This window comes from Chroicocephalus ridibundus, chromosome 9 (genome assembly GCF_963924245.1).
Source record: "Chroicocephalus ridibundus chromosome 9, bChrRid1.1, whole genome shotgun sequence".
Lineage (NCBI taxonomy): Eukaryota > Metazoa > Chordata > Aves > Charadriiformes > Laridae > Chroicocephalus > Chroicocephalus ridibundus.
Window position 1 is genome coordinate 43,385,079 of NC_086292.1, and position 22,071 is coordinate 43,407,149.

At 43.5% G+C, this 22,071-nt stretch overlaps 1 protein-coding gene across 9 annotated transcripts in view; it reads left to right on the top strand.

Annotated features, from left to right (window-relative positions):
• CHD2 (chromodomain helicase DNA binding protein 2) overlaps positions 1–22,071 on the top strand; it is an 88,182-nt gene that overhangs the window by 25,683 nt on the left and 40,428 nt on the right. For 5 of the 9 annotated variants that reach the window (XM_063345658.1, XM_063345656.1, XM_063345662.1 and 2 more), the window contains 3 exons: positions 2,830–6,025; positions 6,361–6,494; positions 20,302–20,521. In XM_063345658.1, the coding sequence (XP_063201728.1) occupies positions 6,433–6,494; positions 20,302–20,521 (282 nt within the window). In that variant the 5' untranslated portion in view covers positions 2,830–6,025; positions 6,361–6,432. The other 4 variants (XM_063345659.1, XM_063345657.1, XM_063345660.1 and 1 more) reach the window with 4 other exon arrangements.

A 22,071-nucleotide genomic window follows, 5' to 3' on the forward strand; every position in this document is an offset into this window, starting at 1 on the left:
TCTCAGACTAAAGAAACGCAAGGTTTCCATAGCCATGAAACTGCTGAAGCTGTGGATTTGGCCCTAAGAGATATCTTTTATTGCTCTGGCCCGGTAATAGGTAGAGCAAACAAATAAGGAATTACAAAAAGCCTAAAGAGAAAAACTTTGTGAACTCATATCTTTCAAAACTGTTGCCTTAAACCTTAGGCATGGTTGGGAATGGTATCTGTCCGTTGATACGGAGTGTCAATATGTTACCAGTGTTTTGAAGGAAACTTTGAAAGTGTTACATGACTATCCAGGTCCCTTATTTATTGCTACCAAAATCCTATGTTTGGAAAAAAATACAGTAAATAGAAGATAATAAAGCTTGAAAAATGGGATGATGCCTAACTGATGTTAGAGAAGGAATGAAATATTAACATCATCTAGCAAAAAAATTGGGCTACTCAATGGATGCCTTAAGTGTAGGATCACTGCATATGTCTTAGTGGTGAAGGAGTGTATTTTTGCAACGTTATTGAAACTCCTCAGTAAAATGTGTGTTAATTCATAAATAAACAAATGCTGAGAAATCTTTTAAAGCAAATGTAGATTTCACATGAAAAATGTACAGATTGCTATTAATATTTTGGCCATTACTGTGGCATCTTTTTGATGTATGAATAACTTTTAGAATAAGGGCTGTTGTAGCATCGTCTTAATTATAATCAGTTGTTATATCATCAGTTCCGTATACTACTAATTATTTTACAAGGTCAAGAGAAGTGATTAAAATGAATATGGCGAAGTTACTTGCAAAGTTTTTGGTACAACCAAATGCAAGTGAACCTAGTAGGGAAACTTGCCCTTGAATTTACTTTTGGCAGATCTCATTAGTGTCTAAGGCAGAAGGCTAACCCAACTGCAAAGGGCTTTTCAAGGCTGATTAATATGTAACCAAATGACGTTTTTGAGAGCTGGGGAAAGGTGATGCCAGTAACTAAATTTCCTTATGTTAAGCTTCTTACAATAGCTATAAAATTTTTTTTTAATGGTCTTATTTATGGGGTTTCCACTGTGCTCATGTTAGTACTTCTGAATATTTGATTGTGACAATAATAGACAACTGTCATGGTTTGGTTTTTGTGTTTTGGTACTTTGGTCAAGGCATTGGCATTAAAAATTATTCAAGGTTTTAATTTATCTTTAAATGCCTAGATGGATTTGAAATTAGGCTAGTATACCAAAACAGCCCCAAAAAACTGTTTATTCAGTTTAGTGTGGGGAAAAAATATTTTAAAATATTTAATTCCTGTCTTAAGTGAGGATGAGTTGAATGCTTGAAACAAAGAATTTCTGCAACCTTTGAATGTTCAATTTCTGAATCTGAAAATATGAAGATCCTGTGGTTGGATACTATTACAACTATGCACGTTGCACAATACAAAGCAAAGTGAATTACCAGATCCCGTATTCCACTTCTATGTGTTGTCATTCTTTTCCCTTGTATTTAAAATGAGGAATTCTATAGAGGAATATAAGACAGGACGTATGGGCAGTTGTGAAAGTCAGACTGAGGCTTGTTGCACTCGTTCCATTGCTGTTTGATTTGCTATAACTAGTTATTTTGAAATGAGAATGGGGAAACTGGAATGATGAGGCAGAGACCACTAGATGGCTCCACTGATTTTTGATGTCCTGTGGGTAATTTCTGCATCACTTTTTGTAAGAATCTGCCCAGGATTATCAGGGGAACAACATAGTGGTGAAGCTGGCTTTCAGACTAAAATGAGATTAGTACACATTCAAAAGAATAAATTGACGCTGGAGTGCAGATACTAAAAACCATGAAGACATTTTAAAACCTTTTTTGTATGTCAATCTCTGCAGTTAGCATTGGTTTTAAAATGATGTTTTTAACACTTAATAACTGCCTGTACTTGATTTTTGCATGTTAGGAGGAGTAGTGTTTTGGCTTTTTGGTTTTTTTTTTTTTTTAAGTACATGGGCTTATTTTTATTGGAAGAAAATGTAAAGATGGGTTTATTTGGTTTGTATTTATACATGTGGAAGTCATTTGATCAGTTTGGTTTGTCACTCACCTGTGGTCTTGGTTGCTGTTATATGAAGAGGAAAGTTGGAATATGGATCAGGAGTAGTATGGTGGCCTTGCTAAAGGCAACTAGTGTAACTTGTTACCATTTTCATCTGATTTCTGACATGTCCTATCCCACCAGTAACTGAACCAGCCATTCTGTTTGCATATAAGTGTGTGTTTGCTGTTGCACTGTATGTCTTTCATGAGCTAGAAGACTGGGTTAAGATGGTGGAATGTCATCTCTCTAGCCACCATCTGTATATAGGAAACCAGTTTTCATGCCTATTACATTGGTTTTGATGGATCTGTGTCTTTGAAGAAAGGAGCATGGACAGTAGTTGAAAAAAATTGGCTTAGTATAATAACCTTGGTTTTCCACTAAGCAGTGTCAGCTTTAGTAGATGGGTCGGTCCAATAAAGATGGTTGCCAGAGCAAATATCTTGGATTTCCTGCTATTGATTTCTCTAGTGTTTTAACACTATGGAGAAATTTCAAATGGAATTTATGGAGCCTGAACGGGTTCTTGAACTTCTAATCATTCCTCCCCTACTTCTCTATAGTTTTGGTTAAAGTTTATATTTTTGACTCTTGAACTGATGATTTGACATTGTTTGTTCATGATAAAATTAGATGTTCTGGAATATGTAATAAGGAATGAAGCATCAGTTATATGTTTAAACTATCTTCAAGGTACAGTAGTTGAATGTCTTAGTTTAAAGATATGATCTGTATTCCAACAGCATTTTTCTTTTAATTTTCCATAAAGAATCCAATCAGATGAAGAGTGTCAAAAGGAGTCTACGAATGAGACACCAAGATGGCAGTTCCACTGTTGATTGAGAGGTTGAGGAAATGGACTAATGCATGAGTGCTGTGATATGTCTGTCCAAGAGAAGGATGTTAAAACGTGGACTCTCGTGTTATTAAACCAGAGAAGATCTGGGTTGTGATCATCCTATCAAAATGGACTTTGCACTTGAATTAATGAGGGAGGACTCTATCAGTGACTGTCCAATGATGGATCTGTTTGAGAACTGGGTGGCAAAATTTTCCTCTTGGGTTGTGTATGCATCACAGGCAAATTCGTTTGGTAAGAGATCTGTTGCTCCCCCTTTGGAGAAAATGTAATGTTTTTTTAAGTGACTTAATAAAAGGTTTTGGTTTCTTTCACACTTTGTGTTTGTCCTTTCTGGCTGAATATTTTTTTTATTGTGTTGATATTGAAGTGAGTTACATTTTTGGTTGCTATTAAAGTGAAAAATACTTTGGCTGCTAAGCACTAAAGGCATGGTAAAATTTTGTGCTATACTTGATTTAAAATGTGGTTTTCATTTGCAAATTGTCTTCACTTTGCCATGACTTCTGATGAATTTTTTATTTGCTGGTTTGTTCATTCAGGTGCTTAAAGTTAGGGGTTTTTCAGGACCTGACCTATTGTCAGGGTACTACTTCTGCTGAATTTTCTGAAGTTATTTTAAGATGAAATTGATATCGGTGGAAGGCTGGGAAATATGACAATAAAGGAGTACTTGAATGTTTTGTGTAACCTTTTTCGGTATGCTTCTTCGGTTGTGTATGGGTACAGAAACTTTTCAACAGATTTCCTGGACAACATACTTCCTAAACAGTCTCTTGTGTCTTCAAATTGTTCTGTACAAGCGTCCAGTCTCCTTCACCGCTATTTGATGTAGACTTAGCTGCATGATACTGTACCATGTATTTGATGAGAAAAAAATGGAGTTGCTTTTGATATTGCTACAGATGATGTGTTAACCTTTACAAATGAATTTTAAAATGGTCCTGATGATCAACAAAGCAATTTCCTTTCAAGTTTCTTGTGGATCAAATAGTTAAACTGTAGCCACCTTGCTATGTACGTTTCACCTGAAATTCATAGTTGTCTTTGTTTTATGCTGGAGGGCCAAGATGACAAACCTGATGCTGAGATAACCTAGGTGTTTTCTTTTAAAAACAAACACAAAATACAGACAAAACCAAAACCCCATTGTTTGTTTAACCATTTGGCTTGCTCAGAGTTCTTTGTAAATATCCGTTTTTACCATGATGAATTGTTCATACCTGTTTAATCTTGTTATTCTGATGATGCACGCTTGCTCAGGTTTGGGTTTGCCATGTGGTATATGGTGGAGTTGGATACTGGGACCAACCCATAGGGATGCCCATTCAGATGAGTGGATTTCCTTGGTGTTCCGAAAATTGCTTGGAAGGGTCTTGCATAGTGGTTTTTAGTTATTGTAGTTTAGGAGCAAGGGGTCTTCTGTAAATAATTGCTAAAGTGAAAGTCCTTAAAATGGACTGTGGCAGTGGAGTGTACCTGCTCCAACCTCGATGTGGAAAGATGATAGGTTGTTGGAGGATGCGAATGGCAAGTGCGTGGAGGAGTTGATGGGGACTCTGTTGGTTCTGCTGGTAGAAGGTGATGTTTTCGGGGTGTTGGGATGCTGTGCCATGGATCGTCCCCATAGGAGCCCAAACTAACCCATTACCCCTTTTCCCCCTAGTGTCTGATTTCCCTGTCTTGTTGTGATGCTTACGCATATGCAAGATGTCCTTGCACTTTAAGGAGGCTGTTGCTTGTGGGAAGACAACTGGTGGTCAGAATCCAGGAGGTTCAGGGATGCTTGGATTGCCTCCATTTCCCCTGGGATACATCCTCTCGATAGTAGGATGTTGTATTTGACGTGTTGCTTGATTTCCAGTTCTACAGCTCAGCTGTTATATGGCTTTAAAATTAATATGTCGTGTTAAGATCTGTTAACGAACATGAATGGGTTAAGGATGGGAATTAGAAATAACCCTTTTAATGGTGTCATCCTTATTTTACAGTAGTGCCTTGGTGTAACCGGTGAAAATTGTGTAGCTGTTGGATTTTTATTGTCAGGGAGAACCACTAGGGAGGCGCTGTTGAGCTGGAGGGGGCTTCCAGCAACGTGGGGTTCTTGTCCCAGCGCCTGAAGCCCTTGTCCCACGCTTTAGGTGCAAGCCTTGGGTGACAAATGGTGGAGCTGTTGTCTGGGGCTACTGCCACTGAATGGAGAAAAAGCTACCCCTTGGGTGGGCTGAGCCCCAAGGTGGGTTGCTGCTGGCTGCATGGCTGTTAGCTCCACTTCCATTCTTTCAAAATGGCTTGTAAGAGCACCACTTCCTGTCCAGGGAGGAAGTAATTTTAGCCCAGGCACTGAAATATTTAGCAAATCTTTAAAACAAAAGGCACAAATTCCATTTCTTTCTGGTTTCAAAAGGGTGTCTGAGCCACATGGGGTTAAGGTGCCCCTTCAGCTGGGGTAGTTGGAAGAAGCCGGGGCTGTGGGGCTAGCAGGCACCCTTTAGGTGGAGGCTATCTCTTTTTTTGGTAGAAATGAAGGGGTGGGTCTATGGTACATCACCTGAGTTGTGGGGTAAATGTAGAGAGTGTCAATCAAAGGCAGAGCTCAGAGCTGGGAAGGAGCTCTAGATGGCGGCTGTGCCTTAGAGAGAGCGCGCTCAGCTCCGTGCCTTCCCCAACACTTTACGCAACTTTCCCTAACTTTCGGGCAGCCTCAGGGGGCCCCCACAGCCCCTTGCCTCTCCTAGGCACTAATCGGGGGCCGAGCGGACCTTTTTCGGGCAGAAAAGCAGCTTTTGAGGGCTCCTTTTTCGTGCCTTGCTGGAAAGAAGAAGCCGTGGAGAGAGCCCAGGTCGTTGTTTTTCCAGCTTAGAAGCCATGGCGTACCTCCATTTTTGTGCGCTCTCCTAATGAGCTTTTTCCCCCGGACATTTTTCTACTAATTATCGCTTCTTTTGGTTTATCGGCAGCATATTTTTTGGGATTAGAATATATATTTTTTTTCATTCTCTGAAATTCGTATTTTATCATTATAACGCTAAATATTTTGGATCTAATGTTTTTCCACTACCCGAAACTAATATCGACTTGGTCCTGGCGGCGGTGCATGGATCAGGTAGGTGAGCAATTATTAATAATAATTTTTAGATTTCTGCCGTTTTGAGTACTTTGATTTTCGACCGATTTGAGCTGTATTGGGATGACGCAATAAGATACAGAGATTATTTGCATCCAGTGTTACTTTGGGAAAGTTTGCAGGATGCTCCTCTGCTGTGTTTATTCTCGGATTTTTCTTCTAAAAACGATTATTTATTTTAAATCTCCGTTTTGCCGTGTTGATCAGTGTTGTGTATTGTTATAACAATATCATTGCAGCGTCAGGACTTTGTTCCTGATAATGAAAGCCAGTGAAACGAACTGGGACCTTACCTTTCTTTCAACTTTTGACAGTAAATACCTGGGCACAGGACTTCAAAGCAAACAGACACCCCTGACCCCCTCTTAATATTTAAGAATAAAAAGATGATGAGAAATAAGGACAAAAGCCAAGGAGAGGAGGGTTCAGTCCACAGCAATGCATCGAGGTATGATCTATCAACTTTCTTTTTTTTTTTTTTTTTTTTTTTGGTAAAACCTGTGAATACCCTGTATACTTTGACAGCCTTGGGTTACTGTCAGTGCTTAATACAAAACATTTTACTGATTTTGTTTCCTTTTTAAGGAATGACCTTGAGATTGTTAGCATGCCACACCCTAATTTTTTTTGGTAGCAATTTCTGAAAGTTGTGTTGTGACTTAAGGGCCCATGTCATAGTCAAAAGGTACTGTACCTTTATTCAGGGGAGCCCTTTTCTCTGTATTATGTTTTTCCAGCTTTTGAATTTCAGTTTTTAGGTTTTTTGTGCTGTGAAAAATGACCTTGTCGGTTTAGCCATTGCTGCATTGCACCATTTTACATACAAGGCAAATTTTTCTTTGAAGAATCTCAGAAGTCTAAACTTTAACTGAGGGCCATACAGAAGCCTGGTGTAGTAGTAAATTATAGTAAATAGACACAAGAAAAAGTTACATGAATGAAAAAAAGCTCATTTTAAAATATAAACTGGAAAGTGCTTGTTTGTCCGATACCCCTTACTTCAAATTTTATTTGAGCTTGTAGAACTTTGATACTGTTTAGGTATTTTAGAATATTTTGATACATTTTAACCAGACTTTCTCCTGCTGGTGATAGCATTTCGTGTTATAAAATATACACTGGGACTGGTAACAAGAGCCTCCAAATGCTTTGCTTGTTTGTTTGATACATTTTTGCTCAGAGTGTTTTTATTTACTTTTGTTGACTAATGAGATTCTTTACAGATTTTTATAAACTTAACCTTGATGTGGGAAAAGTATGAAAGACTGGAAATGTTTCTGTGCTAGGAATGCAGAAGTATAATTACTGAATTGCTCATTTTGTATTTAAAGAGTCGGCTTTTTCGAAAATTGGAAATTAAACTATATGCATTTTTGTTTTCTAGTTTGTACATACACTTGAGTTTTGCATTTTGTTAATTTTGATTGAATCGTGGCCTGTTTATTTTTCTCTGGTGTTGTCTTCAGTAATTTTTAACCAACATTAATAAAAAAGAATTTTGAACTGTCTGTTGTATCACATGTGCTCTATGTGATGTTTGCAGGTGTTTGAATAGTATTCTTGATGTCCAGTATTTAACCTTCCTTAAACACACAAACTTGAAATACTGTGGGAATACATATTTTATCAAATTACTGTAACCTTAGAAGCATAAACTTGGATGCTATTCTGGATTTATTAAAATTGCACTCAAATTTTAAATCCTAAAATGGATATAGGTAAGTTTGTTTAATTTGAAATCATTATTAACTAAATTAGCCACAGGGGCTGTTGAAGCATTACATATAGCACCTATACAGAGCTTTTTATAATAATGCAGTTTAAAAACACATCAGAGTTTTAAACCATGCTATCTTTATATTACTGGAAATACTGCACACAAAATATTGCCTAAAAGAGTCGATTTTTTTTTTTAAGTTACATATGGTTGTTTAAGTCTTTGTGTTTGGGTTTTTTTTTAAGTGTGGATTACCAGCAAGAGCAATAATAAGTATAATTTTTTCAGGAAATCTGAATTAAGGTATTTTATCAGTATTAGAAATAATGCTAACTAGGAGATGAAATTGGAGACATCTAGCAGTAGTTATACAGGAAAAAAAAACCCCTTTGGGGTTTTTTTTGTCCTTAGGGGTATTATATTTGCATAGTCTCTCATGTGTGCTTTTGGTGTTTTCATTGAAAGGTTATATATTGTAATTGATCAATTTGTATGTAACACCTGTTGTGTGAAGTTTCTCTTCTCCCCCTTTATGATTTTTTTTTTCTCAAAATGAATTTACTGAGGGTAACATCCACTCACCTGGAGTGTGGGAACAATGGAGCACAGGATATTTGTAAGTGAGCCCTGTCGACCTTATTTCTGAGCTGTGAGTCAGCTGAATGTCGTAAAATGGGCTTTACTTCCTGAGGTTGACTTGAAGTTGTAGGGGAAATGATTTCTAGGAAGTCAAGCCACCACTTTGCTTTACTGTAGCCCAGAAATGTACTGATGTCTGCACTTCACGTGCTGCTGGCCGGTTTTCTCCCCAGTTTTGGGACCAGCTCAGCATCTGTGGGAATACATGAAGTCCTGTGACCCAGACCCTGGTGGGAGGCCTGGGTGATGGAGATGGGCGGAAAAGTCTCTGGGCTGGAGAAGCAAAAATTCAGGCCTAGAGAAAGGTGTTAAAGCAGAAGAAAACACAGTTCCTGTACACCACCTTAGCGTCCTGACTGGGGAATATGTTTGGAATTGACTCCTACCTCTCCAGTCCTGAGGAAACACAAAGGCATATGCTGAATGAACAAAAATACCTGAGAATTGTCCTAAAACAGATGATTCTTCTTGGGGAGGGAAATGGCGTTAACTCTTTACAGTTTGGAAGCTGAGGGGTCTGCCTTGTGCCTTTCTAGATGAACAGCAACACCTGTCCTTTGTATATTGACAGTAAACCTTTCCAAACTTGAAGCTGATTGATTTCATGCAACTTTCTCCACCTGGGATAAAAGTTGGGATGCTGCAGTTACTGGTGACCACCACCTGTGTATCTGGGACTCACATTAAATAATTGAACAAACCCCTGGCGTGTTTTCTAGCATCTTCTGTGCTGCCTTTCTGAAGGGCAGGTGTTGCGAGAGGGTACCTCCATGGTGGAACCCTAGTGTGAACTTCAGAGGTGAGAGGCAGGCTGAGGTCCTGAAGTCCAGGAGTGAGTTTTGTGGGGGATAGCAAGGAACAGGCGGTGGATAAGGTGGTCCTCTCCTTTCCCCTCACTTCCATCTCTTGCAGCTGCTCCTGCACCTCCTAAATACACCAGGGTGGGAATGGTTTCTGCTGCAGAAGCTGCAGGGCTGAACAAAACCCTTGCGTCTGTATCCAGCACTTGGCTTCTCTAGTGCTAAAATGTTATTTATTTGGGGAAATAAAAAGGATTGTGGTGGGTTAGATCTCAGCCTGTTTTCTGTTGAGAGAGCTGGAAGTCTGAGGTCTGAAATGGCGTGGGTTTTTTTTTTTTTTTTTTTTTGCTCAGCAGCCACCTTAGAGAGGCAGAGAGCTCTGCAGTGTGTGCTGCAGCCCTCGCAGAGCAGAACACCCTGGTTTTACGTGGCAGCCATTTTATGAAGATGTAGTTCCATACGAAAGAGGATTTGGTGGGGGGGGAGGAGGGAAACGAAGATGTTAAACAAAAATTGCCCTCTCTGACTGCCTATGAAAGCAGAGGGCATCCCTTTTCATGTTTCGGTAGCGCTCGGCAAGCCCCGATTTCCCCGTGAAAGGAGAAGGGAAGGCTGCACCGCCTGGCATTTTGGTGCGGGTCCAGTTCAGTCACAAAATGGCTGTTCCTTTGTGCCGCATAGCTGACAGACATACTGCATTGCACTGTGTGCGCTCCGCGATCAGCAGGAAGTTGCTGGTGGGGAGTTCAAAGGCCATGGCGTGCTGGCTGGGGACGGGGATTGGCTGCGCTCGCCTGCAGACGGGCGGGTGGCCATGGCGGCCGAGCCCTGCCTGCGCGCGATGCCTGCGCGCGCCGCACACCCGCTCCCGCACCACCCACAGCTCTGCTGGGCTCTACTGGGTGTACTGGGAGCCTGGCCCTGGAGCGCACCGCTGCCGCCTTCCCTCGCTTCCCCTCATCTGGCAGTCGTGGGCTTTTATTTATTTTTTTTTTATTTTTTTTTTTCTTAATAGGGCAGGCTATTTTGAGAAGCAAGCGGCTTGAAAAGGAGCAGGGTTATTTTTGGTGCAGATTTTTTCTTTTTTTTTTTTTCCCCTTCCCTTTCTTTTTAAACTTTGAAAGGAATCACAGAATATCATAGTATTCCTGGAACATCTGGCCTTTTTTTTTTTTTTCAGCATCCTTAAACCACTAACACTGACTTGCTTTCAACGTGCATTTTGCAACTGATTGTCTTTGACCTGACTGGAAACATTGAACACGTTTATTAAAATGCCTCTGACTATGTGTTTCAGCTTTTCATCCGGGCTGACGGGTTATTCTTTTAGCTGTTGCTGCCATCATTTATCTACCGAATCTTTCAGTTTCATTTGAGTCTTTCGGTTTCATTTGCACTGCTGGATTCTTTAAGGATTTCCCCCTCTCCTCTCCCTTTTTTAAGCTTTAACCCTGTATGAAGCTGTCCGGAGGCTTTTTTGAAACGGGAAAATGCTTGATCAGTGCAGAACACAAAAGGAATAATGTGCAAGGAATTCATATGAATAATGATGTAATCCGTGTGCAGCACAAAGGAGATTGTTCTTGTTTTGCTTTGTTACTTCTGTTTCACATTACCCTCTCGAAGGAAATGTCTCATCTAATTACGAATGCACAATTCTGAGACTTTCAACTTCTCTGTTTCCTGTTTTGTGATTGCTGCCAGGAGTGGATACAATATACACAGGGCTATAAAAAAGCCTCACCAACTGCAAGAAGCTACATTTAGCTGCAATTTAATCTCTTCTGGATTGTTCTTTTTTAGGGAAACATCTTAAGCTAATTAATGAAACCTTGCGTATTCTCTAAATGCGTGACCGTTTTGCTGAGTAAAAATGGGAAAAATAGGAATAAAGAGCTCACCTGGGTAGTTCTGTAACCCTGCAAAAATGCTCGTGTGGCAGGCAGTGTGTGCTGCTGCCCGGGCGTTGCTGTAGGTGTGTGCACGTGGGCGCACGCATGCTCCCACCGCTCTCCTGCCTGAGCCCACCCATGCCTTCAGCCGAGAGGAGCTGACGTGGCTGAGATGGTAGATTAGAGCCAGTTCCGCTTTCTGTTGGGTTGATGTTTCACCTGCTGCACTTCGAGGGCAACAGTTGCCCTTATCTGCACCTTCCCCTATTTCCTATATGAGCCGAAGCCTAACTCTCCCACGGCTGCAGGAGAAGCAACGTCGTGGTGCGGTGCCACACCGTCGTACCCTGACTGCTTGTAGGGAATGGCACTTCTGAGAAGACAGGAGGATCTCACGGGTGCGCCTTGGGAGCAGCGTGGCTGTGCGCATTTGGGGTGCAATAACCGTGTTTTGCACTAAAACAAATATTTCCACTATTAGCCTTGTGTTAGACCTTTAAGAGAGCTCAGAGGGAGGGCCAAGAAGGCAGTGACATTTAATTTTAATCAGTATAGGAAGAAACCAGTTCCTGTCTTTGTTTTCATATTTTACCTGTAGTCTCAGAAAGCTGTTCATACGATTAGCAGGTTACTGAGTTGATCAGCCTGTCTCTTAGGAATTTTTATACTGAGATGTCTCTTTATTCAGGCTTAGCACTGCTAGTTTTAGGGAGCAGATGCAGTGAGACTAGCCACGTGGCTAAGTACCTGGGGCTGAGCAGTCGTGTAGGGACTGAACTGAAGCTTCTGATGCCATGGCCTTGCTGCTTCTGAACTGGAGACAGCTAAAGGAAACCTACTTTGGGTGGGTTTGGCAGCTTATGCTGAAATTACATCTCCTGGAGGAGCGTGTATCCACTGTATCTTGTTTTCGTCCCTTCCAGAAGGAATTGCAATGTTAAATTAGGCTGTTAAGTTCTGAAGGTGGAGAAGCGCTTTAAATCTCCCATTGCCCCAAGCTGAAATCCAGCTCAGGAAGATGGTGATAATGGATGGGGAAAGATTCGGTTCTGCATTGTCTTTCCTCTCCTTCAAGGAAAATAAATACAAACAGAAGAGCACTGGGGGAGGGGGTGGCCTGGATTACCATAATTAGATATAAGCAGCCTTCTAGCAAAGGGTGTACTGTTCTACTGACATGGTGTCTTACATAAACTTTTCTGATGTGTTTTTATTAAAAGACATGCTGAAAAGCCATTTTGAAGATGCATTTTCAGCTGGTGGTGGTGTGCATGTAAAGTCCACCTTTATATCCTGTGAAGGATCCTTGTAATGAAAGCAAAAAAGGCTAGATGAAAAATTCACATCTAGTGACTTGCAGTGAAGTCTGTCACTCTGTTAATCCCTCCTTTTCTTGGAACAGGGATCGTCTTCTGGATATAATAAGAAGCAAAATGTCGAGTCTTTCCAAATGTTCAGTAGCTCTTGTGTCACTCAATTTTCAGTGTACAGCTTGCTTTATATTTACCTGTGGGATGAGATAGTCTGCGCTGGGGTGTATGTGTTTTTCTGGCCTTGGCTTCTAAGGTTAAAAAAATAAAAAGGCTGAAAGGATGATCTCCGGTTCCCATCTGGTATTGTGCTGGTAGTGCTCGCATGGCTTTTGGTCTTGGCAGGGCTTGTGAGGAGTAGGTTTGCCAAGCGCCGGGTGCTTTACGGGTGGGATGCTGAACACTTCACTACTCCTGAACCTTTACCCGGGCTATGAACATGCATCTTGCAATGTCAAGAATCCACTGTCTCCAGAACACCTGGCTCCGTAGGAAAAAGTTGTGTTGTAACTATTTATGTTTCTTGCAAGTTTTATTGCTAGGTGTGGATGACTTAATAGAATTGCTAATATATTAACTATAGGAGTCGTTTGCATCCCTTTTATGGGGAGGAACCTCTGCTCTTAACTACGGAGTTGTCACCAGTTGAGAGCTTTGAATGCCATGTGCTGTCTGTAAAACGGAGGCTTAATGATGAGCCTTAAATCTCTTGGTTAAAAACAGCTTTTAACAGTCACTTGGAAGAAAACCCTCGGGCCAGGTCAGACTCCCCTCTTCTGAGCTGCCAGCTCATCTGGAACCAGAACGGAGTTTGTGCACCTTCATCTTCTTGTTAATGGGTTTGGGTCCTAAATTTCCATATTACTGCAGTTCTTTAAGCTGTTAGGTCTTAAAGGAAGTTTGCAAATGTTATGGGAGAAAAAAACAACCCCCCTTTCTGTACTAATTTAAACCAAAATTGCGTGTGTGCACTCCATCCCCGCCCCCCCATCTACATGGCCTTTACAAAAAGTCGTCTGCTGCTGCTGTGCGGAGTCCTCTTTGTGCTGCCATTGGGCCTCAGCCGGGCTGTCCCCTGCTGTGACAAAGCAGAAGCTGGGGCCGGAATGGCAGAGTTAACCCCTGCCCGCCTTGGGGGAAGGTGTGTGACCCTGGGCTCCTTCCATGGCCTGGCTGTGAGGAGTGGACCAGGACCAGCCGGGGTCCCCCGGCGGGTGGTGGCTGGTGGATGTGGAGAGGTGGTGGATATGGAGACGCTCCGCCGCCTTCCCGGGCAGGGAGAGACAGCCCTTTTCAAAACCCTGAGAACCGCAATTGTCCTTCCCTTTCTGTGCAGGGGAGGGGAAGGATGCTGCCTTTGGAGATTCTCAATGGTGCTCCTTAATCAATCAGACAGGTCTTGACTCCTTTTGTCCCTGTGCTGTTTTTCTTTTTTTCTTTTTCTTTTCCCACTAAACATCCCAAGCATTTTCAGCCTCTGGCTCAAAGATCAGAGAGCGAGAGAGCCAACTCGCCCAATCGTGAATGAACTGCTCCTTTTGCTTGCTTATGCGAGCATAATGTGGTGGCTTTGTAGTGGAGAAAAAAAAACAACCCACTTTTGGAAAATACTTGTCATTCAGGACAGCCCAATGTGCTGTACAGGGCGCTGCAGCAGAGCAGTGAGGGATATATTTAGCTCGCTGCGTGCTCAGGATTGCTTTACTTTTGGCAGTTGGGAGTCCTGTGCTGGGGCAAGTAACGGTGGCCAGAATTCGTATGAAGCTTTCCCTCCGCCTCCTCCCCTTCCTCCTCCTTTGAGCCAGGCTGGAAACCAGCACGACCCAATTCTGGTGGTTATTTAGATAGGATACCTGCTGAGTGCATAATCCCGCAGTTGTTACGGTAGCACCATGGCCCTGTTGAGCGTAAATGTAATTAACACCCAACCTGTGCAAGCAAGGTTTGCAGTCAGGTCTGGAAAATGTGTGTATTCTCCCTGGTAACTCTTCCCGCTTGCCTATTTAAGAAAAAAAAAAAGTTGCCAGTCACAAAACGAGGTTGTGGAAGTATTTTTTCTGTTTTTTGAAGGATATGTTGGTTATTGTAGAGGGGCAACCCTGTAACCTTGGGAGTGTTTGTGCCCTTTAAAAGCCTGCCCAGAGTTGGCCAAATTTTATTGTGAATATAAGAAGTTATTTGAGACTTGCTTCTGAACAGAATGAAGAGCCTGGCTGCATTTAGCGTATTCTGGTTTAAGTTCCTGCATTGAGACTGACCATTGTTAAAAATACGTACCATGCGTACGGATAGTAGAGTAGCAGGAATATTTTTCTTCCCTCCCTTCCCCCCATTTCCACTTTTGCCTGCAGGAAATAAATCGGGAAGAGCTCTTGCATTGATGGACCCCTCCCAAGGCTTATCACTAAGAAAATCTTTGCCTTGGGAGACAGGCAAGCACCAATCACTCTTTTTAACAGACTCTCGGAATAAAATAATGGGAACTCAAAAAGCTAGGACTGAATTTATCTTCAGTATGATGGTCTAAGTGTCATTCACTTCACTTTCCTGCAAGCTCCAGGTACTCCGAGGCCTTGGTGACACTTACTATATAGTATTTGCTCATGTTTTTTTCCCCAAGGCAAGGCCTCTGTGGTCCACATATTATCCCCTCTTTATCAAACGTTATCCCCTCTTCATCAGGTGATCTATAGCCAGCATCAGTCTTGTGTTTCCCTGCCTTGTTTAGCCTAGAGGTGAAATTGAATGTGGTTCGGTGGGGTTTTTTTACAGCTACTCTGTGACTTGGGTGCATGCATAAATATTAACTGATGGTGCTTGTTTTATTTGCAGTATATATAGATATTTCATATGTGCTTATATATAATGATAGGGAACATCACATTTACAAATCAAATATTCAAAGGAGATGTTTAACGACATCACAGTATCCTGCTGAGTTGGTGCATTAGCATCTTCTGTGGTTTGTTACCATCCCTTTGTGTGTACAACAGTTTGAGCGTAGGTCACTTTGGGAAGACACATCAGTGTAAATAGTTTTAAACTGGTGGCCTACACTGGCTTTGCTGATCTGTGCTTTGGAGTGATCCCAGGGCCGTTGCCACTGGTGGACAGGTGAGACTGGCAGCCCTCGCTGAAGAGCTGTGGGGGCTGAGAAGCCTCTTGTACTGGTAGAGCTGGACCTGACAGATATGCCTGGTCTGGAGAAGACATCCCGCTCGCTTTGGGGAGCCACAGCCTAGCTGCCCGCTGCTGTGCTGTGGGTCGGTAGTGCCGTATGGCAGCAGGTCCGGTGGGCTGACCTGCGGTTCTGACCCATGACCCCCTGGATGTTTGAAGGTTGCTGTGGAGTTGGAATGCTTGAGCTGTTGCAGACGCTTGGCTTGGCTCTGCCAGAGAGGGGCGTTGAGGACCCAGGGGTGCCCCAAAATTTGCATCTTTTCTCCTCTGTAACTCGTCTGTGCTGCCAAACGTGGTATACTTCCACTGTTCTGGTTCCTGTAAAGGCTTGGTCCTGATTTTGCTAAGCCGGCAGAGACCTATTTTGCTGTTCCTCTGGGCTCGTCTTCTGAAGTGTTAACAAGTTCAAGTGGCTCATGGAGGAGTCCAGCAGCCCAGTCAGTACTGGCATAAGCACCAGTACTGGGAACGTGAGCTGTAGAGTGAGGAAGGGTGGGAGATGTGAGGGGGGTCTCCCAGCTACCTGCCGTTGGCCTTTCGGTGGCAGTGAGTCAAGACGGGGATGGGCACCGGAGTGTCAGTTATCCACAGAACATGTGAAGCTGTGTCCAACAGCACAGAGAGTTTAAGTGTTATGTTTGCTGAGGGGATCAATAAATTTGGTTTCTGATATTGTCCAGTCCCTGGTGTTATCCAGCCCTGGGAATTCATGCCAAGGACCTTCTCGAGCCTGCTCAGGGTGGTTTTGCTGGTGCTGAGTACCTGCTGAGCTTGCAAAGCCAGGTGAAACGTTGCTGTTTGGATTCAAACTTGCTTAGATTCAAAATGTTCACAGCTAAAGCTAGGAGGAGCTTGGCTTGTGGGAGGGTCTTGGGTCATTAATCCTCCATTAATCCTCCCTGGCTGAATTCAAGTTCTGTCCATCAAAAGCCAAATTTTAAAGTCTGGGACAGACTGGTCCCTGTTAAAACCATTCTCTTGTCAGCTCTTGGTTCCAGATACGTGTATTTGGGTAATTTTTTCAGCTTGTCTTACACCTTCTGGAAACATACATGATCTTTGTACTGGTTGAGAGCTTATAAAATGTTCTGTTGCTGTTAGCAATGATCCCCTATAAAATTAAGTCATATGTGAAATATTAAACGCTAAGGCAGGAGGCTTCAGGCACACGGTAATTGCCTTGTAAACAGAGATGCCTGATTGTAAAGGGTCTTATCGCTGCCGTTCAGCTACTTATTTCTTGGAAGAAACGTGCCCTTCTTGGTAAGGGATGATTTAGTTTTCTTCCCCCACAAGTCAGGAGTAGACTCTTAATTAAAACAGAATTATAGCCTGAAGTATTTCTTAGAAAACAGGGGAGCATATTTGGCTGAGCCGTAGCAGATCTTAATTTTTATAGGAGTTTCTCACTTCAAGGGAGTTACCAAAGGTCCAGCTGTAGCTTTCTTGATGTTCAGGGGTATTTCTCTGCTGAATTTGGAGGGGGGTGGACTGGCTGAACGGTGATTTTTGTCACAATTGATTATAGCTTATCCCCCACTTACAGTTTAATTGAAAGTAGGTCTTGTTTGGATGTAACTTAGGGGCACTAAAGCAGGGCATATTCCAAAAATAACTTCTGAAAAGAGGACTTAAATCTCCAGTTATGTACAGTGTAAGGCCTGACTTGACATCTAATGTTGCTAATCCTTTATACTCTGTTGGCAGGTAGAAATGCTTCCTGATTGTCTCGGTGAGACTTAGAAAGGATTGCTTTATGGAATTAGCCTTTTTATTGTATCAATGTAGAAATAAAGACAAGCACATATCCTTTTGCCTGGAGAACAGGTTCCTTATTAAAAAAGAATTCTTTGTAACAGCCTTTGAAAGGACATACCACTTCTCATCTGCATTTCTTTCCTTAGTAGGGCAAGCATGCGCATACCTGTACATGCAGATGTGTGTGTCATCTCTCTGTCACTAGAGAATTCACCCTCTTTTCAGATGACGTGGTTGACATCTTGGAAAAAAAAGAATTACAGTGTCCAGGCAATGCTGTGGATAAAGCACGTTAATTATGGCTATCAGTGTGCAGAAAGGCTGTGTCCTTGAAATAAAGCTTAAGGCCTTGAGAAACAAAAGAGCTCCAGAGTGGGAGGAGGCCACTAATTACTGTTCTGCCTTTAAACAAATACTGCCAAAGCTGTCTGGCCTCAGTCTAGCCTGGGTTGTTATAATTTCTTCCAGCTATTGCTAATAAATCTGATAGAAGAAAAGTGCCTTCGTCTTTCTTGTGTCCCCGTGGAACATGGAACGCCAGCACGACTCAACCAGAGCCTGATGTTGCCACTTTGCGTTGTGACAGTAGAGGTTTGGAGGCCTCCAGATCCCATTCTTTTGTGGGAGTCGAGTCCCCATCCCTGCAGGAGGCTCTGTGGGACGGTGTCCTGCTGAGCCCTGCCCGTGGAAACCGGCTGTCCCCAGAGCTGCTGGAGCGTCGTCTCCTTAAGTGGTGTGGCAATGTTTCCTAATAAATTCCCTTGGTTTTCTTGAAAAAAACAAAACCAACCATGAAACTCTGAAATTTCTCTAATGGAGAAGTTTCGTCACTTTCTCTAAGTAGACTTGGTTGCAGAGCGATGTGGTTGAGCGGGATGCTGGGAGCAGACATCACCAGATCCATGGATGTGCTCAACCGTGCGGAGGGTGTCAGGGCGGGACGTGATGGAGGACGCTGGTGGTGGGGTGTAGCAGGAGGGCACAGCGATGGAGGGTTATGGTGGAGAGGAGGGGACTGCAAGGAAGGGACAGGCGGCGGCAGGGTGTAGCGAGACGGCTCTGTGTGGGGCTGTGCCTTTGGTTGTCACAGGTAGGAGTGGGACGGGCAGGAGTGACCATGAAGCCTGGAAGGGTGGCAGTTCAACTTGATTTTCCAGCCCTGCTATGAGGGAGCGATGCCGTTACCCCCCGCCTCCTTCGAAACTGAGCTGGGATGATGAAACCAGCAGCCATCAGTGACGGCTCGCCCTCCGCTCCTTCCTGAAAAGCCTCCGTTTCTCTCACTTCAGCCGTAGAAATTCTCGCTGTTTGTGTTTCCCCTGCTTGTGCTGCGCCCTTCCAGCGTAAGGACTTGCGACAGACCCACAGCAGGGCGGCAGCCGCCACTGCCAGGCGATCGCAAGATGGTGGAAGAGGGATGGCTGTAAGATGGCGGGCGGCAGCCTGCCTGCCTGCCTGCCGGAGGCGTCTCCGGAGCCGGCTCCTGCAGCGCTCGGCTGCCGCCCTCTGCCCGCTCCCACCCAGCCGGCAGCTGCACCGGCCCCGAGCTGCTGCAGCCGGCCTCGCACGCTTCACAGACAGCTTAAGAAATTGATTTAAGAGTAAATAAAAAAAAGCTTATTTCCATGGTGTAAATTAGCCCTATTTGCCTGTGGATGTACCTGTGAATAGGAGCTGGCTCTGGTGATGCCGTCTCTGTAGTGCACTGATTTCTGAAGAATTCTATGTAATTGTACCTCTGCTTTTTGCTTTTTTTGTCCCTGTGTTATTTCTTTCTTGAGTTGTGAAATCCGAGCAGCGCCTCCCATGTGTCTTGTTACGTTTTGTAGTTTTGTACCAAAAAGGAGAAAAATTAAAAATCTGATTTCCCTCTGCAAAGTTTTCCTGACTCTTCTTTTCCTGGTGTTATACCTGCAGCGTGCCCTTAAATATTACAAAAGCATCCAGCGGCGGAGCAGGAGCTGGCTTGGGAAAAGGCGCTCCTTGTTCAGCAAGTTTGCAGTTTTGTTATTGCCCTGCTGCATTTGGGTTTGTGACAGAGTGGGGTTTGCAATGCTGCCTGACTAGCATGGATGTTATATGTCGTAATGAGGTTTCCGTTTTCTTTAATTGGGTTTTGAAATGAAAACTAGATGTTGGGGTGATTGGGCAAAGGTATTTTGAGTATTTTGGCCACCTACAATAGTTTGACCTCTCTATGTTTTGTTGAGGAGCCTGCGTTTAAGTGAATAATCTGTATTTTAACTCCTTTGAAGGTAAAGGGAAAAAACAAAGATAAATACATGTATTTGCTGTTCTGCTCCCCCGTTATTGGATGCTAGAGACATGCAGTCTGCACAGCGTTGGTGTAATCCTTTAAACGGGAACTCCCCCGACCACGTGCCTGTGGGAGCGCCTTTCTGTTGCTGAATTGATTTTTTTTTTTGCAAGAAACGTGATATTCACTGTAATATATAATATCATGCATACTGTATTTATTGCTGGCCCCTTTTCAGAAATTGGATGTCGGATTTTTGAACCACTGGCTGTACTAGGGTGTAGTGGAGAGCCATGCCAGAACAGCTGCTTATCTTTAACGTAGCAGGATGGTCTCTGGACACTCCAGCTCCCAATATACCTTATCCTTGCTCTGAGCGAGCCACATCCTCCCTGCAGGACCTGTGCTGGTGGTATTCATGCTTTTCTTCATGTTATCACCACTCTCTTTGTTTTGGCTGATGAGCAGGAGGTACCGTACAGTGATTTGGAGCCTGCAGTCTTGCCGGTGTGTTCGTGTCTGTCCTGGGAAGGAATCGCATCTGCTTCAATCTGCCCTTTTGGGACCACGCGGTTCACACTTGCATTTAGGCTATTCCAAGCCTATCGTTGTAGCTTGGGACGTGGCTCAGGTTTGCTCACTGCGTATTTCAAAGGTGTGATGGTACAGTTAAAATGTAATCTCTTCTTTCTCTACCATCAGTCACTCGGCATCCGAAGAAGCCTCTGGCTCTGACTCTGCAAGCCAGTCTGAAAGCGAGCAGGGCAGCGAGCAGGGCAGCGAGTCAAACAGCAGCTCGGAGTCCTCTGAAAGTCAGTCTGAATCCGAAAGTGAATCAACGGGTTCAAAATCCCAGCAGACCCCTCCTGAAACCAAAGAAAAACCGGCCTCTAAGAAGGAAAGGATAGCAGATGTTAAAAAGGTATTGCCCCTGCTGCTCTGCAAAGCCGTGTTACCTCTGTTCCCACCACGAAAGAGCAGACAGCAGGACCTTAACGAAGCTGTCTTCAACTTCCCTGCCACCCGCACACTGACCAAACAGTCCCCGGCCTCTGGTGTGTCCACATCACTCGTTGGCTGTTTGGTCTGGGTGCTTGCGTCCTGCTGGTGTCACCCTTGTGAGCGGGAGCTTGTGTGTTTGATGGGACAACCCTTTGGGGACCAGCTAAGTAGCGATGGGGCTGACTGGTGCGAATGAAGGGCAGGTGCTGGTCATCAATACGTGACCCTGTCATTTCATCCTTTCCCTTTGTCTTTTCACTCCTCTCTCCTGTCTCTCCCTCAGAAGTGGTAAAGCTCCCCCATAGGATACGTAATCAGGAGAAGGCTTGTCTAGCGTTTGGGCCACTGTGGATTGTTTCCGTCACTGTCTTCCTTTTTGAAAAGAGTAAAGGAAAAGAGGAGGAGGGAAAAAAAGCTATTTAACTTTTATTATTTTTAGGTCCAGAACAGTGTTTTTTTTGTTGTGCTTTTTTCTGCAGCTTCCCAGCTACCCTCTAGCAATTCCCCCTCAAATAGCCAGGTTTGCCCTCCGCCTGTTGCTGCGCGGGAGGAAGAGGGATTGCAGGTGTCTAATGCACGTGGCTGGTGTCGCACTGGTTGGCATTGCCCCTGCCCAGTGCCGCAGCTGTGCCTTGGTCACCTGCTCTACCTGAGGGATGGAGGCACCTGAGTAACACGGCAGAGTGTGGGGTGAGAAAGAGGAGCTCAGATACCCGTTTGGAAACAGGAACTCGGTGAACCGAGTTTGCTTGGAGGGAGGAAAATCAGGTTAGGTCAGGGATGTTTTTTGTTTGCTTGTGGTGTGTAACTATCCTGTTCGTCTTAGCTGTAGTTTGCACTTTGCGCAGCTTGTTCACGAGTGAGTTTTACGGAGAAAGTTGCTTTCAGCCTGTGCTCCCCACCTACCTGCAAGGGAGGAGTGAAGGATTTTGTTACCAGCTTCTCTCTCTCGGGAATCTCCAGGCCGTTGGTTCCGGTCACGGCTAAATCTCATGTGTTCAAGCTGGCAAGGAAGGGTACGTTTATAAGGCAGTTGTGGTAACACAATATTAAAATTTCAGTTTTATTGTTGATAAGTGGGGACTGAAGGAAGTTTTCTCTTTCTCTATGGTCTTCTATGAGCGTGTCCCTAACAATAAACATTAAAATTATCCTATGAGGGAGCGCATCCATACTCAGGGTGATAATTAGCATGGATGAAACATGAAAAGGTCAGGGCACCCTCTAATAAGAGAGCCTCTCCCTTCCTTAATTTTTCTCTGTTAATGGGTGTTTTCCTTAGCTAGGTCTAACCTAGGCGTGTTGATACCTGTTCCCCTTGAATAACCAATGCAATTAATTATTATATTATTGTTTATTTTGTATTTCTGTCTAGATACACCCATGAAGGTGAGGTTGATTTGCATTAGGTGCTGTTCAGATTTCTCATGGGAGCTGATCCCTCATCCAAAAACTGTGCCATTTAAAAGA